General features: G+C 37.0%; 1 protein-coding gene across 1 annotated transcript; it reads right to left on the reverse strand.

Annotated features, from left to right (window-relative positions):
- Positions 1 to 18,170: 18,170 nt before the first annotated feature.
- Positions 18,171 to 18,896, reverse strand: LOC143597402 (uncharacterized). Its single transcript, XM_077075912.1, has 2 exons — positions 18,587 to 18,896; positions 18,171 to 18,280 (listed from the first exon to the last, which is right to left on the reverse strand). The coding sequence occupies exons 1-2, from the start codon at positions 18,894 to 18,896 to the stop codon at positions 18,171 to 18,173; spliced, it is 420 nt and encodes a 139-aa protein (XP_076932027.1).
- Positions 18,897 to 19,831: the final 935 nt, after the last annotated feature.

The following is a 19,831-nucleotide window of genomic DNA, read 5'->3' on the forward strand; positions in this document are numbered from 1 at the left end:
TCGTATAGTATGTGTAAATCCCACCACTTTACTTCCCTGAGACGTTGATATACTTTAATTTGTGGTAGATTTAATTACCACTTATTGCTAAAATCTACCCAAACTCAACGCCACTCACCCATCTGCAAGACCTGTACCTAACCATTTGTCTCCATCATATGTTTTACCACATGCTTCAAGTCTGCCATCATTATGGTGACCAAGCTCACTCGCCATTCTTCGAAAGGTCTAACTTGTTTCCGCCATGCAATACCTTACCCCGCATCCCTCGTCTGTTCTATTCGATTTTTCGGTTTCAACACTTAGATTTTACAAACCCATCAAATTCGTCTATATTTTCTTTTGTATATTTTTTTTCTTTATTAACACAAATTCGTGGTTATTATAGATATTTAATCAAATAGATTTTCTTTAAAATGACTTCAAACCAATTCAAATGATTCATTATTATTATTATTATTATTGTCATCGTCATCGTCATTATCATTATCAATATTATTATTAAAGTTATTACTACTAGTACCATCATCACCACTATTAATATTATAATTATTTTCTTTTCATTTCTTTTTTAATATATCTATATCTATACTATATTAAAATGTAAATAGTAAGGACGAAAAGGTCCTTTTACTCAAATCTCTTAAATATAAGAGTTTTACCATCTTTCATACACAAGGTACAACTTTATAATGCATATACTTCCAAAACAACAGATGCCGCGCATCAAGGTTTGTGATGGGTATTTCAAATGACCCTAAAACTCTCAAAAGTATCAGAGCAGGGTTGTTGAACCTCATAAAATTCTCTCCTCTACCTCTTTACCTCTCACCTAAATCAAGAAGCAGAGAATGGTTTGAGGGCTCTATCCGAAGATATTTAGTTGGATCAGAGGTTCAATTTTAATTTCAAAATACTCCAGGTTTGATTTCATCTTCTTGATTTCTAAACTATTTGTTTTTCATGTACGATTTCCACCATTGGTTCGATTTTATTTTGGTTATACCACGTTAATTCCCATCGGTTCAATTTAGGGTTCAGCCAGATCTGTTTAGAAGCATCAGTCGGTATACCTGATCCCTTGTATTGTTCAACTGTAGCAAACGAAAACCCCTTGAGTCATAAGTATATACAGGTTTCATGAGGAATATGATAAATTTTCATAGTGAATCTCTTAACTGACTGTTCAATTAGATCAGTTTATAATTGAACTAATGTGGTTTTTGGTTGATTTCTCCATGCGGCTATCAGGATTTTTAACTTTTGATTGGCTTTTGAATTGGGAGGGAGATCTGCTTTGATGTTTTCTTCCAGGAGTCTTGCTAATAATGATATGCTAATTACTCCCCTTAATCAATCATATATGCATATCATTTATACTCTTTTTTGTGAATTTATATGTGCAATGTACCAGTTTTGGTGTTTACATTTTGCTGAACTGATGCAATGCAGATTATGATCGGCATTATGCTTCTATGCTCACCACCAAAGGTATTAGACATCTGGTCTACAATGGTACTGGTGTAATATCATCCGTTAGGTATTAAATTTTTCATTTTATTCGTTAATATTTTAGGCCATGAGTTTTGTGTACTCGTTTTAAATTTACTGGAATTTAAGGATTTGTAAATCTAGCAAAATAGTGCTTTTGTTAATTACTAAATGAAAGAAACTGTTGAAACTTGTCTTAGGAAGTTTTAAAAATGATATAGAAGCAATGTTAGTATTTCACCAAAAGCTTGTCATTGAATAAATAGTAGTGCACTAACTAATGATAAATATATGATAGGTTCTTTTGTTTTTCTTTTTTTTTTTTAATTTTTTTAATTATGTTTATTCAAGACATATAACAGTTTTTTTTTGTTGTTTTTGGGTGAAATTTTAGGTGAAATAAGATTAATATGATATCCTACTAAGGAATAATCTGTTGATTTTAATCGTCAACAGGTCAAATGTTGTTAGAGCAAAGAAGGTGCTGCATAAAAATAAACTAAACGAGAAGAAAAACGAGCTACATCATTGACTACTGAATTTGAGTGGCGTTAATGAATCTCCCGTAAGTAAAATTTTTTTATCAAATTAAATGATTTTTGAAAGTGTTATAAATTATGCTTTGCTTGTATCAGCTTCTTCTAGCTTTAAAGTATATATATATACACAAGTCTCTCAAACGAAATATTGAATCCGATGACGACAAGGACGTCTAAGAAATATGGAGAAATAGTTGCTGACCAACAGTCGGAGATTCGTAGGCACCACCATGTCGAAAACTTCGAGTCCCAACTCTGTGAGGATTCTGAGGTAATTTTAACATTGCTTCAATCACTATTTCACGTCATTACTTATTATTTCCTAAACAAATAAAATTTGTGTTAAATCTGGGTGTCAAATTGATGTAAGTTTAATTGTGGAAACTTACCACAGTGAAGTGCTTTCAAAAAGGTTGTGACACACCAAAAGTCAAAACCTGTATTTCTTCAAAACTATAGGTTCATCGTGACGAAGAAGTCAATGTTGATCTTTTGAGAGTCAGTTATGTATTTGGATAACTTTGACTATTTTGGTCAAAGTTGGCCTTTTTAAATGTGGCTGACCAAGTTTGGATCTAATACTATAATGGTTATTTTGAAGGCCAAAATCACAGTTTTAAAGGTACAAGTAACTTGATTATGTCAACTAGATGAAAACCTTTTTTTAAACCTATCTGATCCTTTACTTTTTAAACTAATCTTATCTTGATTGTTGAACCTACACACTTTTATGCAGACTATTCTTCTCACCGCAACGTGTGAGGATATAATGGTTTCATAATTGAACACTTCAATTTTATTATGATCAAACTAATTAATTTCAGTTGACTTAATCGATGAATCTAAACACAGATTTGGCTAATGGGTCCTCTACATAGTTTTGTTAAAGTTGCTCATGTTCGGGTCAGATTTTAACCAGGGGTAATTAAGTCAAAACAAAACATTACTTGTTTAACATATTTGTTGTGTGTGTGTGAGTGTCTTCTGTGTTCTATGTGTCCTTAACAAACAACTTTCACTCATTGTTAGGGGTGTAAACGAGCTGAGTAGGCTTGAGCTCAGCTCATTAGTCATTTTTTGAAGCTCGAGCTTGGCCCATGAGTCGTTTTTTCAAGATCGAACTTGGCTTGTTATTTATTAATTAATTTATTGATTTTGCAAATTTTGTTAGCATGTAAACACCTTCTGGTGACGTAATGAAGCCACTCGGTTCATCATCTCTAATTCATCCAGTTAGGTACAAAATTGAACTTCCTGTTTGTGTGATTTTATCATATCTGATTGCTCGCCTTGGTCCGTTTAATATACATTTTAACCCGTGTACTTATGAATGGGCCAATTTAGGTTATAATTAAATTTTTAAAGGGAATTGATATTGAACCAGCTTCTGCAACTTTTTTAAAAGTTGTCAAAAAAATGTTATTATGCAAATTTTCTCTAGGATGTGCTATTGAGTTATAATATGATTGAATTTTTATATTTCCTGTTGTGTTTATTTAAAGTTTCTAATTTGTTGCAGCAAACACCTTCAATTGATTGTTGGTTAAGTTTTAACAGGTTGTTTGTTTTTATTATTTATATATTTATTTATTTATTTTATACAAAGTAAATTACATGCTTACTTTTTTTCTATGTTCTTTTATAATCTTGCCATTGGGCTTTAAGTGCATCTGGTCTTCAAGCAGATACTGGTTATTTCCATTCTATTGCTTGTGCAACACATGCTAAGACCATACGGTGTGTGAGGTGTAAGGCACAGTGAAGGGGTAGAACATCGCGCAAGGGCGGTAAGGGGGGGGGGGGAGTGCGGTGTCCGGATAATGTAAGGTTGATAGCTTCTAGGCGAGTCACTTATATTTTTCTTTTGTTTTTCTGTGTTTTTTAGTTTAGCTATTTCTGACGTTCTTAAGTTAAGCATGCGTATCTTAGAGTAGAATAGGGATACCCTTATGGCATTCTCGATTTCATATGTTTTCTAATTATTTTTAGATGCATTTATCATTTACAGGATATTCTTCGAACTTTGTGTTTAACCATGGAGCAACTGTTGAGGTTCAACCAGTAATGCAGAGAGGATCCATGTTAAAATCATCATCTGGTCTTGCATTTATTGGATTTTTCGTTTAACGGGAATTGCAAATAACATTCTGTTGCGCATGAATTTGACTGTTATGAGTTTGCTGTAATGATTTGATGATTTTGAGAAAACTATGTGGAATAAAAATATAATTAAATATGTTCTGGAAACCTAAGACATATGTGCTTCTGTGATGATTTTTGGTAAATTAATTGAGATGCTATGATCGGTGAAATAGTACAATCTTTCTAGTAGGATTTCTGTCTCGGTGAAACTAGCTGCTGAGTTGTGTGAAAATGCATGAAACATGATACTTGCTATATAATTGTTATGTTTTGACCAAAATACCCTTGCGGGGAATAATTGCTAATTGATTGCCATGATTTGACCAAATTGCCCTCATGGGGAATAATGGCTAGTTAATTGTTATTTGTTGACCAAAATGCCCTTACGGGGAGTAATTTCTAGTGATGTACTTTATGAATACATGACACGTATATGATTGCTTGCACATGTAATGTATCACAAATACACTTGTTAGAGTCACACACGATTCACAAACGAAACACGAAACATGTTATGTGCATAGGTATTATATGCCGGGTCTAGAGACTCGATAATATTCCGACACTTAGAAAAAAAAATCTCTTTGTTGTTTTAGAACGCTAGAGAGAGTTTTTCTGTGACGCGCATCTTGGTGATTTAATTTGGGAAATTCTTCGCAAACAGTGAGTTTCACTTACCATTTTTAAACTGTTTTAAACGCTTTTCACTTGGGGGAGATAACATACTCCGATAAACGCATTTAGGATTTTGTTAGTAAATTATATATCACTTGTAAAGGCTAAGTGGCAAACGAAACAATTGAAGTCCTACACATCGAACCGGTTAATATTTAGAATAGCGAGTCACTGTTGAGTAGTACTACTGGGTTTGACAAACCCCACCCAACGCTAAACTCGACTAGAGGTCGAGCGGGTGTAATTTTGGCTAACACGTACCATGGTCTGGATGACCTGGTGACAAGGCACTTGATAAACAGTCAGCTTCGGTGTCGAACACTTAGTAATACTTGCTTTATAGGCTAGCTACCTATAGATATATAATTGACATAACACTATCTGGTAATGCAAAACGCTGTAACGCAAAACGCTGTAACGCAAAAACGCTGTAATGCAAAACGCTTAACGCAACACGTTGAACGCAAACGCTAAACATTTATTTTTATATAACTTGTGAACTCACCAACCTTGTGTTGACACTTTTAGTATGTTATTCTCAGGTAGCCGAGGCGGGCGCGCGGTTTAGGAACATGCATTGCTTGAAAAACTTTTAACTATGCAAACTTACTTTTAACTGTTATCATTGGTTTTAAATCGTCCTGCGTGACGTAACATTGTTTTCTATTGTTTTACGCTTCCGCATTTAATTACTCGTAAACGTTTTCATGGTTTTGAAACTTTATTTTATGGTTTGATTATAATTGATGATTCCGATCCTGTTAGTTCACACCCTCTGACGGTAAAACTCCGTTAGTGGATTTTGAGGGTGTGACAGTCAAGAAAGCCATTCTGACTAAGTGGGTATTTAAGTGTAAGAAGGATGATCGTGGGGTAATTGTGAGAAACAAGGCACGTCTAGTGGTGCAAGGTTTTCATCAACAAGAGGGTATTGATTACACAGAGGTATATGCTCCAGTTGCAAGATTAGAGTCGATTCGAATCTTCTTGGCATATGCAGCTTATAAGAATATCAAGGTCTATCAAATGGATGTTAAAAGTGCTTTTCTCAATGGTGAATTACACAAGGAAGTGTTTGTTTTACAGCCTCCTGGTTTTGAAGATCCTGATTATCCGGACCGTGTTTACCGATTAAACAAGGCCCTATATGGTCTACATCAAGCCCCGAGAGCTTGGTATGGCACGCTCGCCGACCATCTGACTGATAATGGCTTCAAACGAGGGACTGTCGACTGCACTTTATTTCATAAAACTATTGGTGACGATCTTCTCCTAGTCCAGATTTATGTCGACGATATTATTTTTGGGTCTACAAACGACACATTGTGTAAGGAGTTCGAGAAGTCCATGCAAACAAAGTTTGAGATGAGTTCGATGGGAGAGATGAATTTCTTTTTAGGGTTGCAGGTTCACCAGTCTGCTCACTGAATTTTTATTCACCAGACTAAGTTTGTGAACGATGTCTTGGAACGGTTCAAGATTTCTGCCGGAAAAATCTCTTCTACTCCTCTTCCAGTAGGGCACAATTTATCACCGGATGAATTGGAGGATTCCGTTGATCCTACCCTCTATCGTGCCGTGATCGGTTCTTTAATGTATTTAACGGCTTCTTGCCCTGATATTATGTTTGATGTTTGTCTTTGTGCTAGGTATCAAGCAAGTCCACGAGTGACTCACCTAGCTGCAGTCAAGAGAATTCTTCAGTATTTGAGGGGAAATCCAGACATCGGGTTGTGGTACCCCAAGGATGATACTTTCGATCTTACTGCCTACTCAGACTCAGATTATGGAGGATGCAAGATCAATTTCAAGTCTATTACAGCGGGATGTCAATTTTTAGGAACCGGCTTGTTTCCTGGCAGTGTAAGAAGCAGACAACGGTCTCCACTTCAACCGCCGAAGCTGAGTATGTTGCAGCCTCGAGTTGCTGTTCCCAGGTTTTGTGGATACAACAACATCTTCGCGACTACGGTTTGAAGTTTCTTACTACTCTTATTTTGATTGATAATTCTGCTGCAATTTCTATCACAAAGAATCCCGTACAACATTCGAAAACAAAACATATCGATATTTGATATCACTTTATACGGGATTGCTTTGAGAAGAAGTTGACTGACCTTGAGAAAGTACATACTGACTTTCAGAAAGCCGATCTGTTTACTAAAGCTTTTGACAAAACGCGTTTTAAATTTTTGCTTGATTTAAACGGATTGAAGACCCTCGCTGATATCCTTAAACAAGGATGACTATCTTTATTTTCTGTCATATTTTTCTTTTAAAATTTATTTTGGTTTTAGGGGGTGAAAATCTAGAAAATACAAAAAGATTGTGTTTTTTTCGTTTGTATAGATAAAATCCAAAAACATTAAAAAAATTTCAAAATTCAAAAATATTGTGATTTCTGTTCTTTAATGTTTTTCTTTTAAATATTTAGAAAAACCAAAAACATTTTAAAATTTTGAAAAACCAAAAAGAATGTGATTTATGTTTTGTACAGAAAAATCTGAAAAGACAAAAAGATTGTGTTTTAGCGTGTAAAGAGAAAAACCAAAAAGATTTTCGCTTATGATCGCTGAAAATTATGTCATTTGCTTCTATTTCGAAGGACATATACTTGTATATGTTTGGTCTTGATAATTTTCTTGAAATCTTTGGGTTAACCATTTATCTGACAAATGGAAAGTATTTGGGGCGTTCATTAAGCATTCTATTTTATTTTAGCGGAGAATTTAGTCAGTTATTTAAGTTTGTAAAGCATGCTTGCATGTCTTGGTCCTATTCTCTACTTGTAGATGAATAGGATAGCCATTTATTTATAAACTTAAGTTAACTGGAGCGATTAAATCTATCTTTTCTTTATTTTATGCTCCTCAAAATTTTGAGTTTTTGAAGCAAAGAGAGAACATGATAGTACATTGATTATCTTGACCCCAAATCCAGTAAAAAGTAAGCTTAAAAGACTGTGTGCTTAATTGCATTGGTGCATTGGTAGGTCTTAAAACAACCGAGTAGAGTAAAGTATGTGATATAAACATAAAGAAACGCCAAATTGAAAGGGGCGTTAGTCTCTAGCAAAAGTCTCGGTGAGGATGGCAGAAATGTAATAACCAGTCATACTCAAGCCTTATATTTGTTGATCACCCAAAAATAAAATAAAGCAAATAACAAGCGTTAGGATTCTGAACACTGTGAGTCTTTATGAGGCTTAATCATCTGGGTATTCATAAGCATGAATATTTCACTCGCTTTCAAGAAGCAAACCCAAAGTCATTAAACTTGATCACCGCTGTACTTCGTACAATTTAAATTACTGACTTGGATCAAAACCCGCTGTTAGTCATACAATTGTTCCTCCCTTGCGTGCGTCTTAATACCAATAAGAAACGGACCCCAGGGGATACAATGTATGTAAGCCGACAGATGGACTCGTGCATACTCACACACATTAAAGGAAACTTGATGCATTGCTTAAAATTTTAAAACTGGTATAAAAAATTTTGATCAACAATATAATGGTTTAAGTCAAGTTGGGGTGATTTGGCAAAAATCAAATTAAGCTTGAACCGAGATTAGGGGCTGATAGTTTCTAATATTCTGTGCTTTAATTGAACAAATTAATCATATCACAAAAATACTTGAATGTGTGTTATTAGATTTATGTGGATAACAATACCAATGACCGACTTATCGCTAGTCATAATATCGCTGAAATATAAAAATGTGATGGAAGGGCAATTTGGTCAATATGATTCTCTGCTCAAACTCGAAAAAAAAAATATATACAAAAAAATGTTCTGTTTTTGAAAAAATTAATGAAAACACAAAAAGATTGTCTATTTTAATTGTTCGGATATTCTTTTGTAAATACATTCTTTATTTTTTTTAAATACCAAAAATATTTTCGTTTTTCTTTGTACATATTAATTTAAGTTATGTTTCGAAAAAATGAAACATTTTTAAAGTATTTAATTATCGGGATAAAAGTTTCTCGGTAATTTGTTTTAAGGTATTTGGTTTTCGGGATAAAAAGATTCTCGATAATCTAATTTATTTATTGTATTTAATTATTTAATTCATTTAATTATTTAATTTAAAATTAAATAAAAGATTTTTTAATTAGAATCTAATTCGTTATTTATGGATAACGAACTAGGTGATTATTTAGCGAACTAGCTTCTGGTTCGCTAACCTAATTCGCTTCCGCACTCTGTAACGAATCATCCCTTCGTTATGCATATTTAACGAATCACACCACGAATCATATCTTGATTCTCTAATTTAATGTAACGAATCAGGAAGTGATTCGCTAACCTAAGGTAACGAATGAATTAGCGAATGGGCTAATTCGCTAACTTTATTCAAACGAAGTGCCTACTTCGTGCCAGCTGTACCTCGGGTTGTGTGCAAGGTTATATAAGACAAGAAAACGAACAGTTCTTCACTGTTCGCCTTCTTCCTTCACCTTAAAGTAACCTTATTCAAAATTTTCTCTGAAATTTCAATCGTCACGTTTTGATATTTCAAGATATCTTTGGATTTATAAGGTATATCCGATCATGGCGATATAATTTTCGTCAAAAATGGCTAAGATTTGATAGTTAAATTCTGAACTGTTAAGGGTTTAAGGGTTTCCGAGTTTATAAACCCCATTTCGGTATAATTTGTGTTGACATACTTGTTAATTTAGATATCATTGTGATCGGATTGTGATTCCGATACCCTTGGTGGACTCTAATCAACATTTGATTATTGTTTGCTGGGTTAATTATGTGTTCATGGTCTCGGTGTTTATGTTTAGTTAGTTTCACTTAGGTATTTAGAGATGTTGAGCCTCAATCTCATCGATCTTAGCTTATGAGCGTGATTCCGAGTACAACGAGATCATTATCTCGATGGTTCAACGATAGTTATGGCCTAATTGAATCTGGGTTTATAATGTTGACTGTTGTTGTTCTTCCTGATTTTGACCTTGACTATGCGAGTCAAAGAGAAAGTCTGAATTTTGACCATTCGTTAATCTTAGCGAATTGGGACTGTTTCGTGTCCAATTCGTTAAGATCTTACACGAACTAGCTAAGCGAATAAGATGTTACACGAATCAGATATGGATTCGCTTAAAATATAACGAACTAGAATTTAGTTCGTCAAAATTAAATTGTAATTCGTTATGTTCAGTTCGTTAAAGTATTTACTTGATAGCGAATCGCCTTATTCGTTATCTTATTGTAACGAATCAGTATGATTCCCAACGAATGACATTTATTAATTAAATTAATTTCAATATTCATTTAATTTAATTAAAGGATTTAAATCATCTAATACGCATAAATAGATTAATTACACATATCTTTTAATTATATATATATACACCATCTATAGATATATTGATATATTTTGATATATCTTCTCATATTCGATTTTATTTATATAGTAAAACATGGCTGATCAAGAACAACAAAATCAACCACTACCAGAACAACCTCCACAAGGACAACCACCACAACAAGATCAACAAGCTGAAGTGATCTTATTGCCGTTTGATAAAAAGCACAACATTTGTGCTTATGTTGATCAAGATGTGACTGATTTGGAAACGTTTGGAGCTATGTTGACTTTCTTACGACGTTCAAAGATACACTATGCAATCACTGCTAACCCTAAAGTGTATCTTAGTATAATCAGGCAATTTTTGAACACGGCGGAATATGTTGAGGCAAATAAATTGGTTCGAGCTACAATCAATCAGATTCCAATTACGATTGATGTTGAGTTCATTCGTCGGGTACTTCAATTTGACGATAATGATGATAACCCTAGTGAATTTGACAGGACATTGGTTAGAGGTTTATTCACAAGCTTGAACTATGGTGGTGATATTCGTAAATCTATGCTGAACAAGAACGGGTTGTGTCCACCATACAAGTATCTGTTGCATGTTTTACTTCATTGTATGAGTGGCCGTCGGGGTGGTTTTGATGAGTGTAGACTGATTTTGCAGTCGACGTTTGTTGCCCTAATCCTGAACAAGCCCTTAAACTACTCAGAACTCGTCTTTGATCATCTAAAAGAACAGGTTCAGCAAACTCTACAGTCAAAGAAGTTCTTGATGTACCTTCGCTTTTTACAGCTAATTATTCAGGATTTGATTCCGAATTTGGTGATTGATCGGACGTTGGTGAACGATGTTCTTGATATGGAACATATGAAAGCTGAAACGGTGCATCGTATGTTAATTTATAGAAAGGAAAAGCCACAGGACAAACGGATGATTGGTCATATAATCAATCCGGATTACGTATGTCCTCCTAATGAGCGCTGGATCCACGATGATTCGGATTTCGAACGTGAAGGAGGAGAAGGTGGGAACGGTGATGGTGGAGATGACGATGGTGATAATGATTGGAATGTTGGTGCTGGTGGAGCTGGTGAAACAGCTCTTAAAGAACAACAAGACGCAGTCGATGCTGCATTTGCTGCCACCATTAAAGCTCAACTAGAAAAAAAACGAAAAGGGAAAGCGGTGGCTACTAGTGAGCCATCGAAAAAGAGACGTGTGTCTGAAGGAGCTGGGGTGGTTATTGGAGTCCCACCACCACGTCAATCAACTCCTCAACGCTCGGCAGTGCCGCCCACTACTAGCACTCCGATGCTTACATTGACGACGATGTTGGTGTCACACGAGAGGCTCGGTCTTATTCCTCAAATGGCGTTAACCGAGATACCGAGACCTCCTGCTGCATTGTCTACAGTATCTCCTACTACATCAATGAGACCTCCTCCTCCGCCAACAACTACTCCTCCTCCACCTCCGCCTAGTGATGTCTCATTCATGAGAATCACTCGGCCTCAATGACCTGTTCAACCTGTTCACCCGTCCATATACAACTTGCCACCAGGTCGTCAAACTGAAATGCTGCTAAATTTGCTACATCTATATGAAAATCAAATGGCAGCTGACCGTCAAAATCAAGAACGACTCATGGAGAATCAACGATGAATGATGAGTTATATTTCTTTCTGTCAGAAGGAGACTAAGTAGTTGCGTACGATTGTTGAGTCTCAGGGGGTGAAATTAAAGGAACAAGAAGAGTTGATTTTATAATTAACTTGTAAAGAAGATGCCCTCAAGAAACTCAAGAATGACGACGATGATCCTGACGAATCTGGTGCAGGAGGCGAGCCTAAACAATCGCATGGTTCATCCTCTGGTGCTGGTGTTAGTGGCGGTGATGATTCGAGCAAACAAATTATTATTTATCAAGATCCAACAGCTGCCAAGCCAATTGAAATGATTGCGGCTAACACAGTGATATTTGTTGATGGATCAGGGTGGTTAAGAGTGTGGTGAATAGAGATGAGTTAGAGGTTGGGGAGTTTATAGAAAGATCGTTGACACGGACGCAGATTTCGATTAAGCTTGGGCTGAATGACGATCAGTTGACTGCTTTAGAGACTGAGCCCGATGTCGAAGTGATAACTGAGGAGGATTTGGAAGTTTATCCGTTGTTTATGAATACGGATTTTGTTTATGAGGATGAGGAGATTGAGATGGAGGATATGACTGCTGATGAGTACCCTGACTTGTATCAACACACGAACGTTGATCATGGTGCTTCGGTATTTCAAGAAGAGGTGTTTAAAGAGACTGAGGATGAATTGGAAAATGTTGTGCAGCGAACAGTACCCTCACTCAAAGAAGTGACTGATGAGGACGTAGAAAGATGGTTCAAACGTCATAAAGTGACTACCTTCAAGACCGTTTCTAAGGTACATGGTGATATTGTCTCCTGGCTCTATGATTCTGACCTTAAAGTATGTATAGTCAAATGGGAAAAGGGTGTCCAATTTTACGAGAAGATAATGGATGTTCTGACATTACCGCAGTGGGATATTCGTACCCTCGCGAGACGTCCATTTATCAATCGTGGGGGTTACCGAACAGCTGAGTGGTTTCACCAACACTTACTGTTTGAGGTCAATCATGGCTTCAAATTCTTCAAGCCCCAGGTCCTAAGACGTAAGCGCATTGACGAGATTGATCCAAGGACCGGCTGGAAGAAACTTGTCTTGAAAGTGAAGCCGCCAAAGATGATGAAAAAGGTTCCTGTGAATACATTGCCTCAAGATATTTATCTGTCTTTCAATTGTTGGTACTATGACAATCGTACTGGCGAGGCCGTTATTGTTCGTGGTCGAGGATTGCAGACCGAGCTCATCAAGATAATCGACCCAATGTGGTTGGTTAATTTATCAGAGACAGACAATGATGTGCTACACAGGAAGCAGATTTTGATCGAGCGCCAAGAAGATTATGACCTGGCTATGCAATTCCAACGAGTCGTTCGTGTGTGTCATGAACATGGAATTCATAGTTGCAGAGACTGGCAGTCCAAGCGATTCAAATAAGTTAAAGACAAAGAGCTCAAGACGAGGGGGTGTCTGTTAGTGCACGGTTTTGCGTCTTGAGTCTTTGTATTTATCGTTAACGTTTTTGTTTATTAATTAATGTAATAATTAGTTTATTTAATAGCCAGTTCGCTAAGTTAAAGGCTAGTTCCCTAGGGGATGTTAGCGAACTAGCCAAGTAATGTATTCCCTCCTGATTCGTTAGGGGATGTTAACGAATCAGGGGGTGTTTCGCTAAGCTTATGTATGTAACGAAGGGGAAGCTGGTTCTCTAGGGGATGTTAGCGAACCAGATCACCTTCTATATATAGTGAACTCCTGTTCACGTTTTTAAAATGAGTTTTTAAAAAGAGTAAATTAACGAATTGTTGTCCAGATCTCTCTCAAGCTTCACCTTAATATTATACATACAATACTACTAATCTATTGATAATATATACACATATTTATAACACTGAATTGATGTTAATCATGAGCTAGATCCGAAAACGTATTAATAGTAAAGATACAGATCTGAGATATGTTAGTTGTAATTGTTATTGATACGGGTTCCAACAGACAACGTATAACACCTTAAAACACCGTGCACATCTCACGACAACGTATGACACCTTAAAACACGGTGCATCTATATTGAATAGCTTACAACAACATTCGACATCGTAGGATACATTAGCAAATGTTTTGACACCTTAATATACAATACGACACATTAACAAATTTTAAGCATAGTGAGGACATCGTACCACATGTTTCGATGTCGTGCTTCCCCTTACCGCACCTTATTATACACCTCAACACTATATAACGCCATAAAAACATTGTGACAACGTACGACTTTGTAGATCACTCTAACATACTCTTTTTTATGGTAGCAAACCAATGGATTCCTTACCACACATGTTGTCAGTAGGGTAACGTACGACATCATGCGTCAATGTACAATGCCTTAAAACACAATGTATCTATAAAAAATAGCATACAACAACATGCGGCACCATTGGATACATTACCAAACCTTTTGACACGTTATGTTCGCATAGGAGACATTTAAGAATTATAAGCTAATTGAGGACATCATGCAACACGTTTGGACGCCGGGTCCCCTTACCATAGTGTAAGTTACCTTTCAACATCGTATAACATCGTAAATAAATTGTGACAACGTACGAATCTGTGGAACACATTAACCCACATTCTTTCATGGTATCAAACCAATTAATTCCTTACCACACCTGCTATCATTAGGACATCTTACGACAACGTATGACACCTTAAAAACAACATGCATGTATATTTAATAGCTTACAAAAACATACGGCACCGTAGGATACATTAGTAAATTTTTTGACACCTTATGATACCATAGGACACATTGACACATTTAAAGCTTAGTCCGGACATCATAAAACACATTAAGATGTCGTGCGTCCCCTTACCACACCGTATTATACAACACAATATAACGTCATAAAAACATTGTGACGACGTATGAATTCCTAGATCACTCTATTGTACTGTTTTTTACGATAGCAAATCAATGGATTCCTTACCACACATGCTGTCATTAGGGTAACATACGACATCAGGTGACAAAATGCCAAAAAACACATTGTATCTATAAAGAATAACTTACAACAACATGCGGCACCATTGGATACATTACCAAACCTTTTGACACGTTACCATACCATAAGAGACATTTACAATTTATATGCTAAGTGAGGATATCATACAACACGTTTGGACGCAGGGCGTCCCCTTACCACAATGTTAGATACCTTTCAACACCGTATAACATCATAAATAAATTGTGAGAACGTATGAATCTGTGGATCACATTAACCCACCGTCTTTCACAGTAGCAAACCAATGGATTCCTTACCACACCTGCTATCATTAGGACATCTTACTACAACGTAAACACAATGCATCTATATTGAATTGCTTACTACAACATACGGCACCGTAGGATACATTAGCAAATGTTTTGACACCTTATGATACCATAGGACACATTAACATATTTGAAGCATAGTGAGGACATCATACAACAAGTTAGGATGTCGTGCGTCCCCTAACCACACCGTATTATAACCTTAAACACCGTATAACGTCATAAAAACATTGTGGCAACGTACAACTCTGTAGTTCACTCTAACGTACTGTTTCGATGGTAGCAGACCAATGGATTCTTTACCACACATGCTGTCATTAGGGTAACATACGACATCATGCGACAAGGTACGACTCCTTAAAACACGTTGTATCTATAAAGAATACCATACAACAACATGCGGTACCATTGCATACATTACCCAACCTTTTGACATGTTATGATACCATAGGAGACATTTACAAATTATAAGCTAAGTGAGGACATCACACAACACGTTTGTACGCCGGGCGTCCCCTTACCACAGAGTAAGATACCTTTCAACATCGTATAACATCGTAAATAAATTATAACAATGTACGAATCTGTGGAACACATTAACCCACCGTCATTCATGGTAGCAAACCAATTGATTCCATACCACACCTGCCATCAGTAGGAAATCTTACAAAAATGTATGTCACCTTAAACACCATGCATCTGTATTGAATAGCTTAAAACGACATACGGCACCGTAGGATACATTAGCAAGTATTTTGACACGTTATTATACCATTGGACACATTAACACATTTTAAGGTTAGTGAGAAAATCATACAACACGTTTGGACATCGTGTTTCCCCTTACCACACCATATTATACCGCTCAACACAGTATAACGTTATAAAAACATTGTGACAACGTATGACTTTGTAGATCAATCTAACATACTGTTTTTGATGGTAGCAAGCCAATGGATTCGTTACCATACATGCTATCAGTAGGGTAACATACGACAGCATGCGACAATGTACGACGCCCCGTAATATAACCCAACCTCTAGGGTACCCAATAATTTCCAATCAAACGTCCTATGCCTAAGAAGCTGCATACCTCGAATCCTTGTAATTATGGCATACTCGTCAATCAAAATCCCAAATCTGAGCACCATGTGATGTGTGCGTCATCCATCTCTAACGATCTCCTCTCGCTTGATGTCCGGAGTAATCGGCAACCCGGACCATCATGCTGAATAACGCGCGGTGGCCTCTACTGAATAAACCGATGCGGCTCAGGATCACCCCGAGGGCCGCAACTGAACCACATCGGCCTACACCCTTAGGCCAAGTCCTCGGTCTCTTGCGCCCGGGGGCGCATGAAGGTCCTGGAATATCCGACATGACTATAAAATCAAAACATTCAAGTTAGATATGTCAACAATAAATTGTGGCGACTACCGTATTGCATGTCGGTCACGGTCGTCCCACACATAATAAAATAATAACAAAATAAAACAAAAAATAAATAAAGATGAAAAATTAGGGGACACCCTGTACAATATTTATACAACCAGATAGTCCAGCCTGAATGGAGATTGAGTACGGGCGGTCAATATATTTTCAATTCAAACCCAAACTAACACGAATCCCCACAACTCGATTAACAAACTCAACAAAAGACTCGATTCGACTATTAACGTACAGACAAGTATTACAGACCGACACGAACAAAATAAATGAACTGACTTATTATCTCGATTAATGTGCAAACAAACAATTCCCGTGTCGGCAAGACAAATAATTAGGTGACAATCCGGGTTAAGTAATAAAATATTATAAAATATTAGCATTTAAAGTTCAAAAAATATTGTTTAATTTCTAAACATCACTATCATTAAAATAATAATAAAATAATGATTTTAAAACTTGAACTTACAAACCGACTCATCACCCCTATGTTTTAGAAAACCAACAACCTAACGAACTTTAATAACCAAACCAAACTACCCCGACAACCATATAAATTTCAAACTCCCCAAACAAAATACAACCGACCCGGCCTTACTACATAATCCAATGACAATAAAATAATTACGACCGCCTAAAACCCGCACCCCGTAATTACGTTAACCCAACATAATAAAATAACATTGAATACATACCTCGATGTCGGGTGTAATGAAAATAATAATAATGAGCGGTAATGAACGGTGGACGGGGTGCGGGTTTTACGACCGCCTAAAACACGCACCCCGTAATTACGTTAACCCGACATAATAAAATAACATTAAATACTTACCTCGATGTCGGGTGTAATGAAAATAATAATAATAATGAGCGGTAATGAACGGTGGACGGTGGTGTACGGCGACTGATGATGGTTGTGGATGGTTGACAATGACTGATGATGGTTGTGGATGGTTGACGGTAGTGGATTATGATGGTGGTTGTGGAAGGTTGACGTTGAATGATGATGGTATTTAATGATGACAGGGTTGAAATAGAAGTGGATGGTAGTGTAAGGCGGAGACGAGGGTGGGAATGGTGATATGTGGTGGTAGTGGACGGCGGTGAGTAGCAGTGTACGACGATAGTGATGTGGGAATTGTGATAATGGTGATGATGACAGTGGCGACTGGTGGTGGACGGAGAAGAATAAGTGAGGAAGAAGAAGAAGAACCGTATGGTATATTATTTTTTCATATATATTATGACCCATCGCTATACGCGATGGGTTAAATACAATTGGGTCGTGTATCGCGACCCAAATTGATTTCAATTAGGGTTTGGCCCCATGGCGATACGCGATGGGGTATGAATGGACGTTATCGCGTATCGTGATGACATCACATGAGAGGAATGTCACAAATGCATAGCGATACGCGATGGAGATGTTGCTAAGGTCATCACATATCGCTATGGGTATTTTTCACAGATGGTTTTGCTCGAAAATAGGTCGGGAAAATTTCTGACCTGACTACTTTTCGGCATCCCGACATCACCCTGAACACGTTTCCGAACTCAAAACATACTTTTCGTACCTAGAAAGACGTGTAATTGACCAAACTCTTACTGAACTTCCTGAAATTCCTAATCTCCCAACAAGCTTCCCCACACTTGATGTTTGCTGCACAAAACTCAAGACACCAATCTATACAAGACTCAATAAAATGAAAACAAAGTGAAAATACACTTACATACCCCGGGTTGCCTCCCGAAGCATTGAATTTCATGTCTACAGCTCGACTGTGCCTTGAACTCTTAATTGTCTTCATAAATCCATGAAGTCACAATAAAACTCACCGATTCCTTGTCCATCTCATGAATGTTCTTCATTTCCAATTATGGTTTCAATCTATAGCCATTAACCACTTGCCTCACATGGTCGTCAAAATCTTCAATCTCATATTGACCATGGATCCAACTCTAACAACCAAATACGGGCCTGCCCACTTACTTTTCAACTTACCCGGGAAGAGCTTCATCCTTCTGTTGTATAACCACACCTTCTGTCCAACTTCAAAGTTCTTCAACCGGATATTAGCATCATGAACCTTCTTCATCTTTGACTTGTAAGCGGATGCACAATCATATGCTTCGTCCCCTAGCTCCTCAATTTCAAACAACGCGAACTTCCTTGCCTTACATGCATCATCATAATTCATGTTAACCTGTTTAGTAGCCCAATATGCACTTTGTGCAATCTCTACTAGTAAACTACAATCCTCTCCATACACAAGTCTATAAGGAGTGGTTCCAATTGGCATTTTATAAGCGGTTCAGTAGGCCCATAGAGCATCGGTCAATTTGGTTGACCTATCCTTACGGTCCGTCCGAATAGTTTTCTGTAAAATCTGTTTAATTTACCTGTTGGAAACCTCAACTTGTCCACTCGTTTGTGGATGGTAAGGCGTTTCAATTCTATGATCAACACCGTACCGTTTAAGCAATTTTCCAAATTTAAAGTTTTTGAAGTGAGAACCCCCATCACTTATGATGGTTCGGGGGATTCCAAATCTAGAAAATATATTACTTTGAACAAAATTGCAAACGACTATGTGATCATTCGCCCTAGTGGCTATCACCTCAACCCATTTAGACACATAGTCGACAGCCACTAGGATGTATAAATTACCGTGTGAATTCGGGAATGGGCCCATGAAATCGATCCCCCAAACATCAAAAATATCAACTACTAGGATCGGGTTCAAGGGCATCTCATCCCTCTTAGAAATGCTCCTGAGTTGTTGACAGTTTAAACAATTTGTCACGAACTCGTGAGCATCCTTAGACAATGATGGCCAATAGAAACCACTCGTAAGAACTTTTCTAGCAGTTTTCTGGCCACTAAAGTGACCCCCAGAAGCAGACGAATGTGCGTGTTTCACACTGATCTGACATCCTCCTCGGGTATGCATTGTCTGATCATCTGATCTGCCCCAATCTTGAACAGGTCTGGGTCATCCCAAATGTACTGTTTGGCTTGTGACATCAAATGCTTCTTCTTTCTCCTTGGCCAATGCTCCGGTATATCACCTGAAACTTTAAGGTTAACAATATGAGCAAACCAGGGATTTTGTGAGACTGCCAAAATGTGTTCATCCGAGAAAGATTCGTTAATGGGCCCTTCCATGTCTCCATTTTCCACCATAATTCGGGACAAGTTATCTGCGACAACATTTTCACTTCCTTTCTTGTCCCG

This window comes from Bidens hawaiensis, unplaced genomic scaffold (genome assembly GCF_021521415.1).
Source record: "Bidens hawaiensis isolate Kalapana, Puna unplaced genomic scaffold, B.hawaiensis_p1.1 tig00048234_1, whole genome shotgun sequence".
Classification (NCBI taxonomy): Eukaryota; Viridiplantae; Streptophyta; class Magnoliopsida; order Asterales; family Asteraceae; genus Bidens; species Bidens hawaiensis.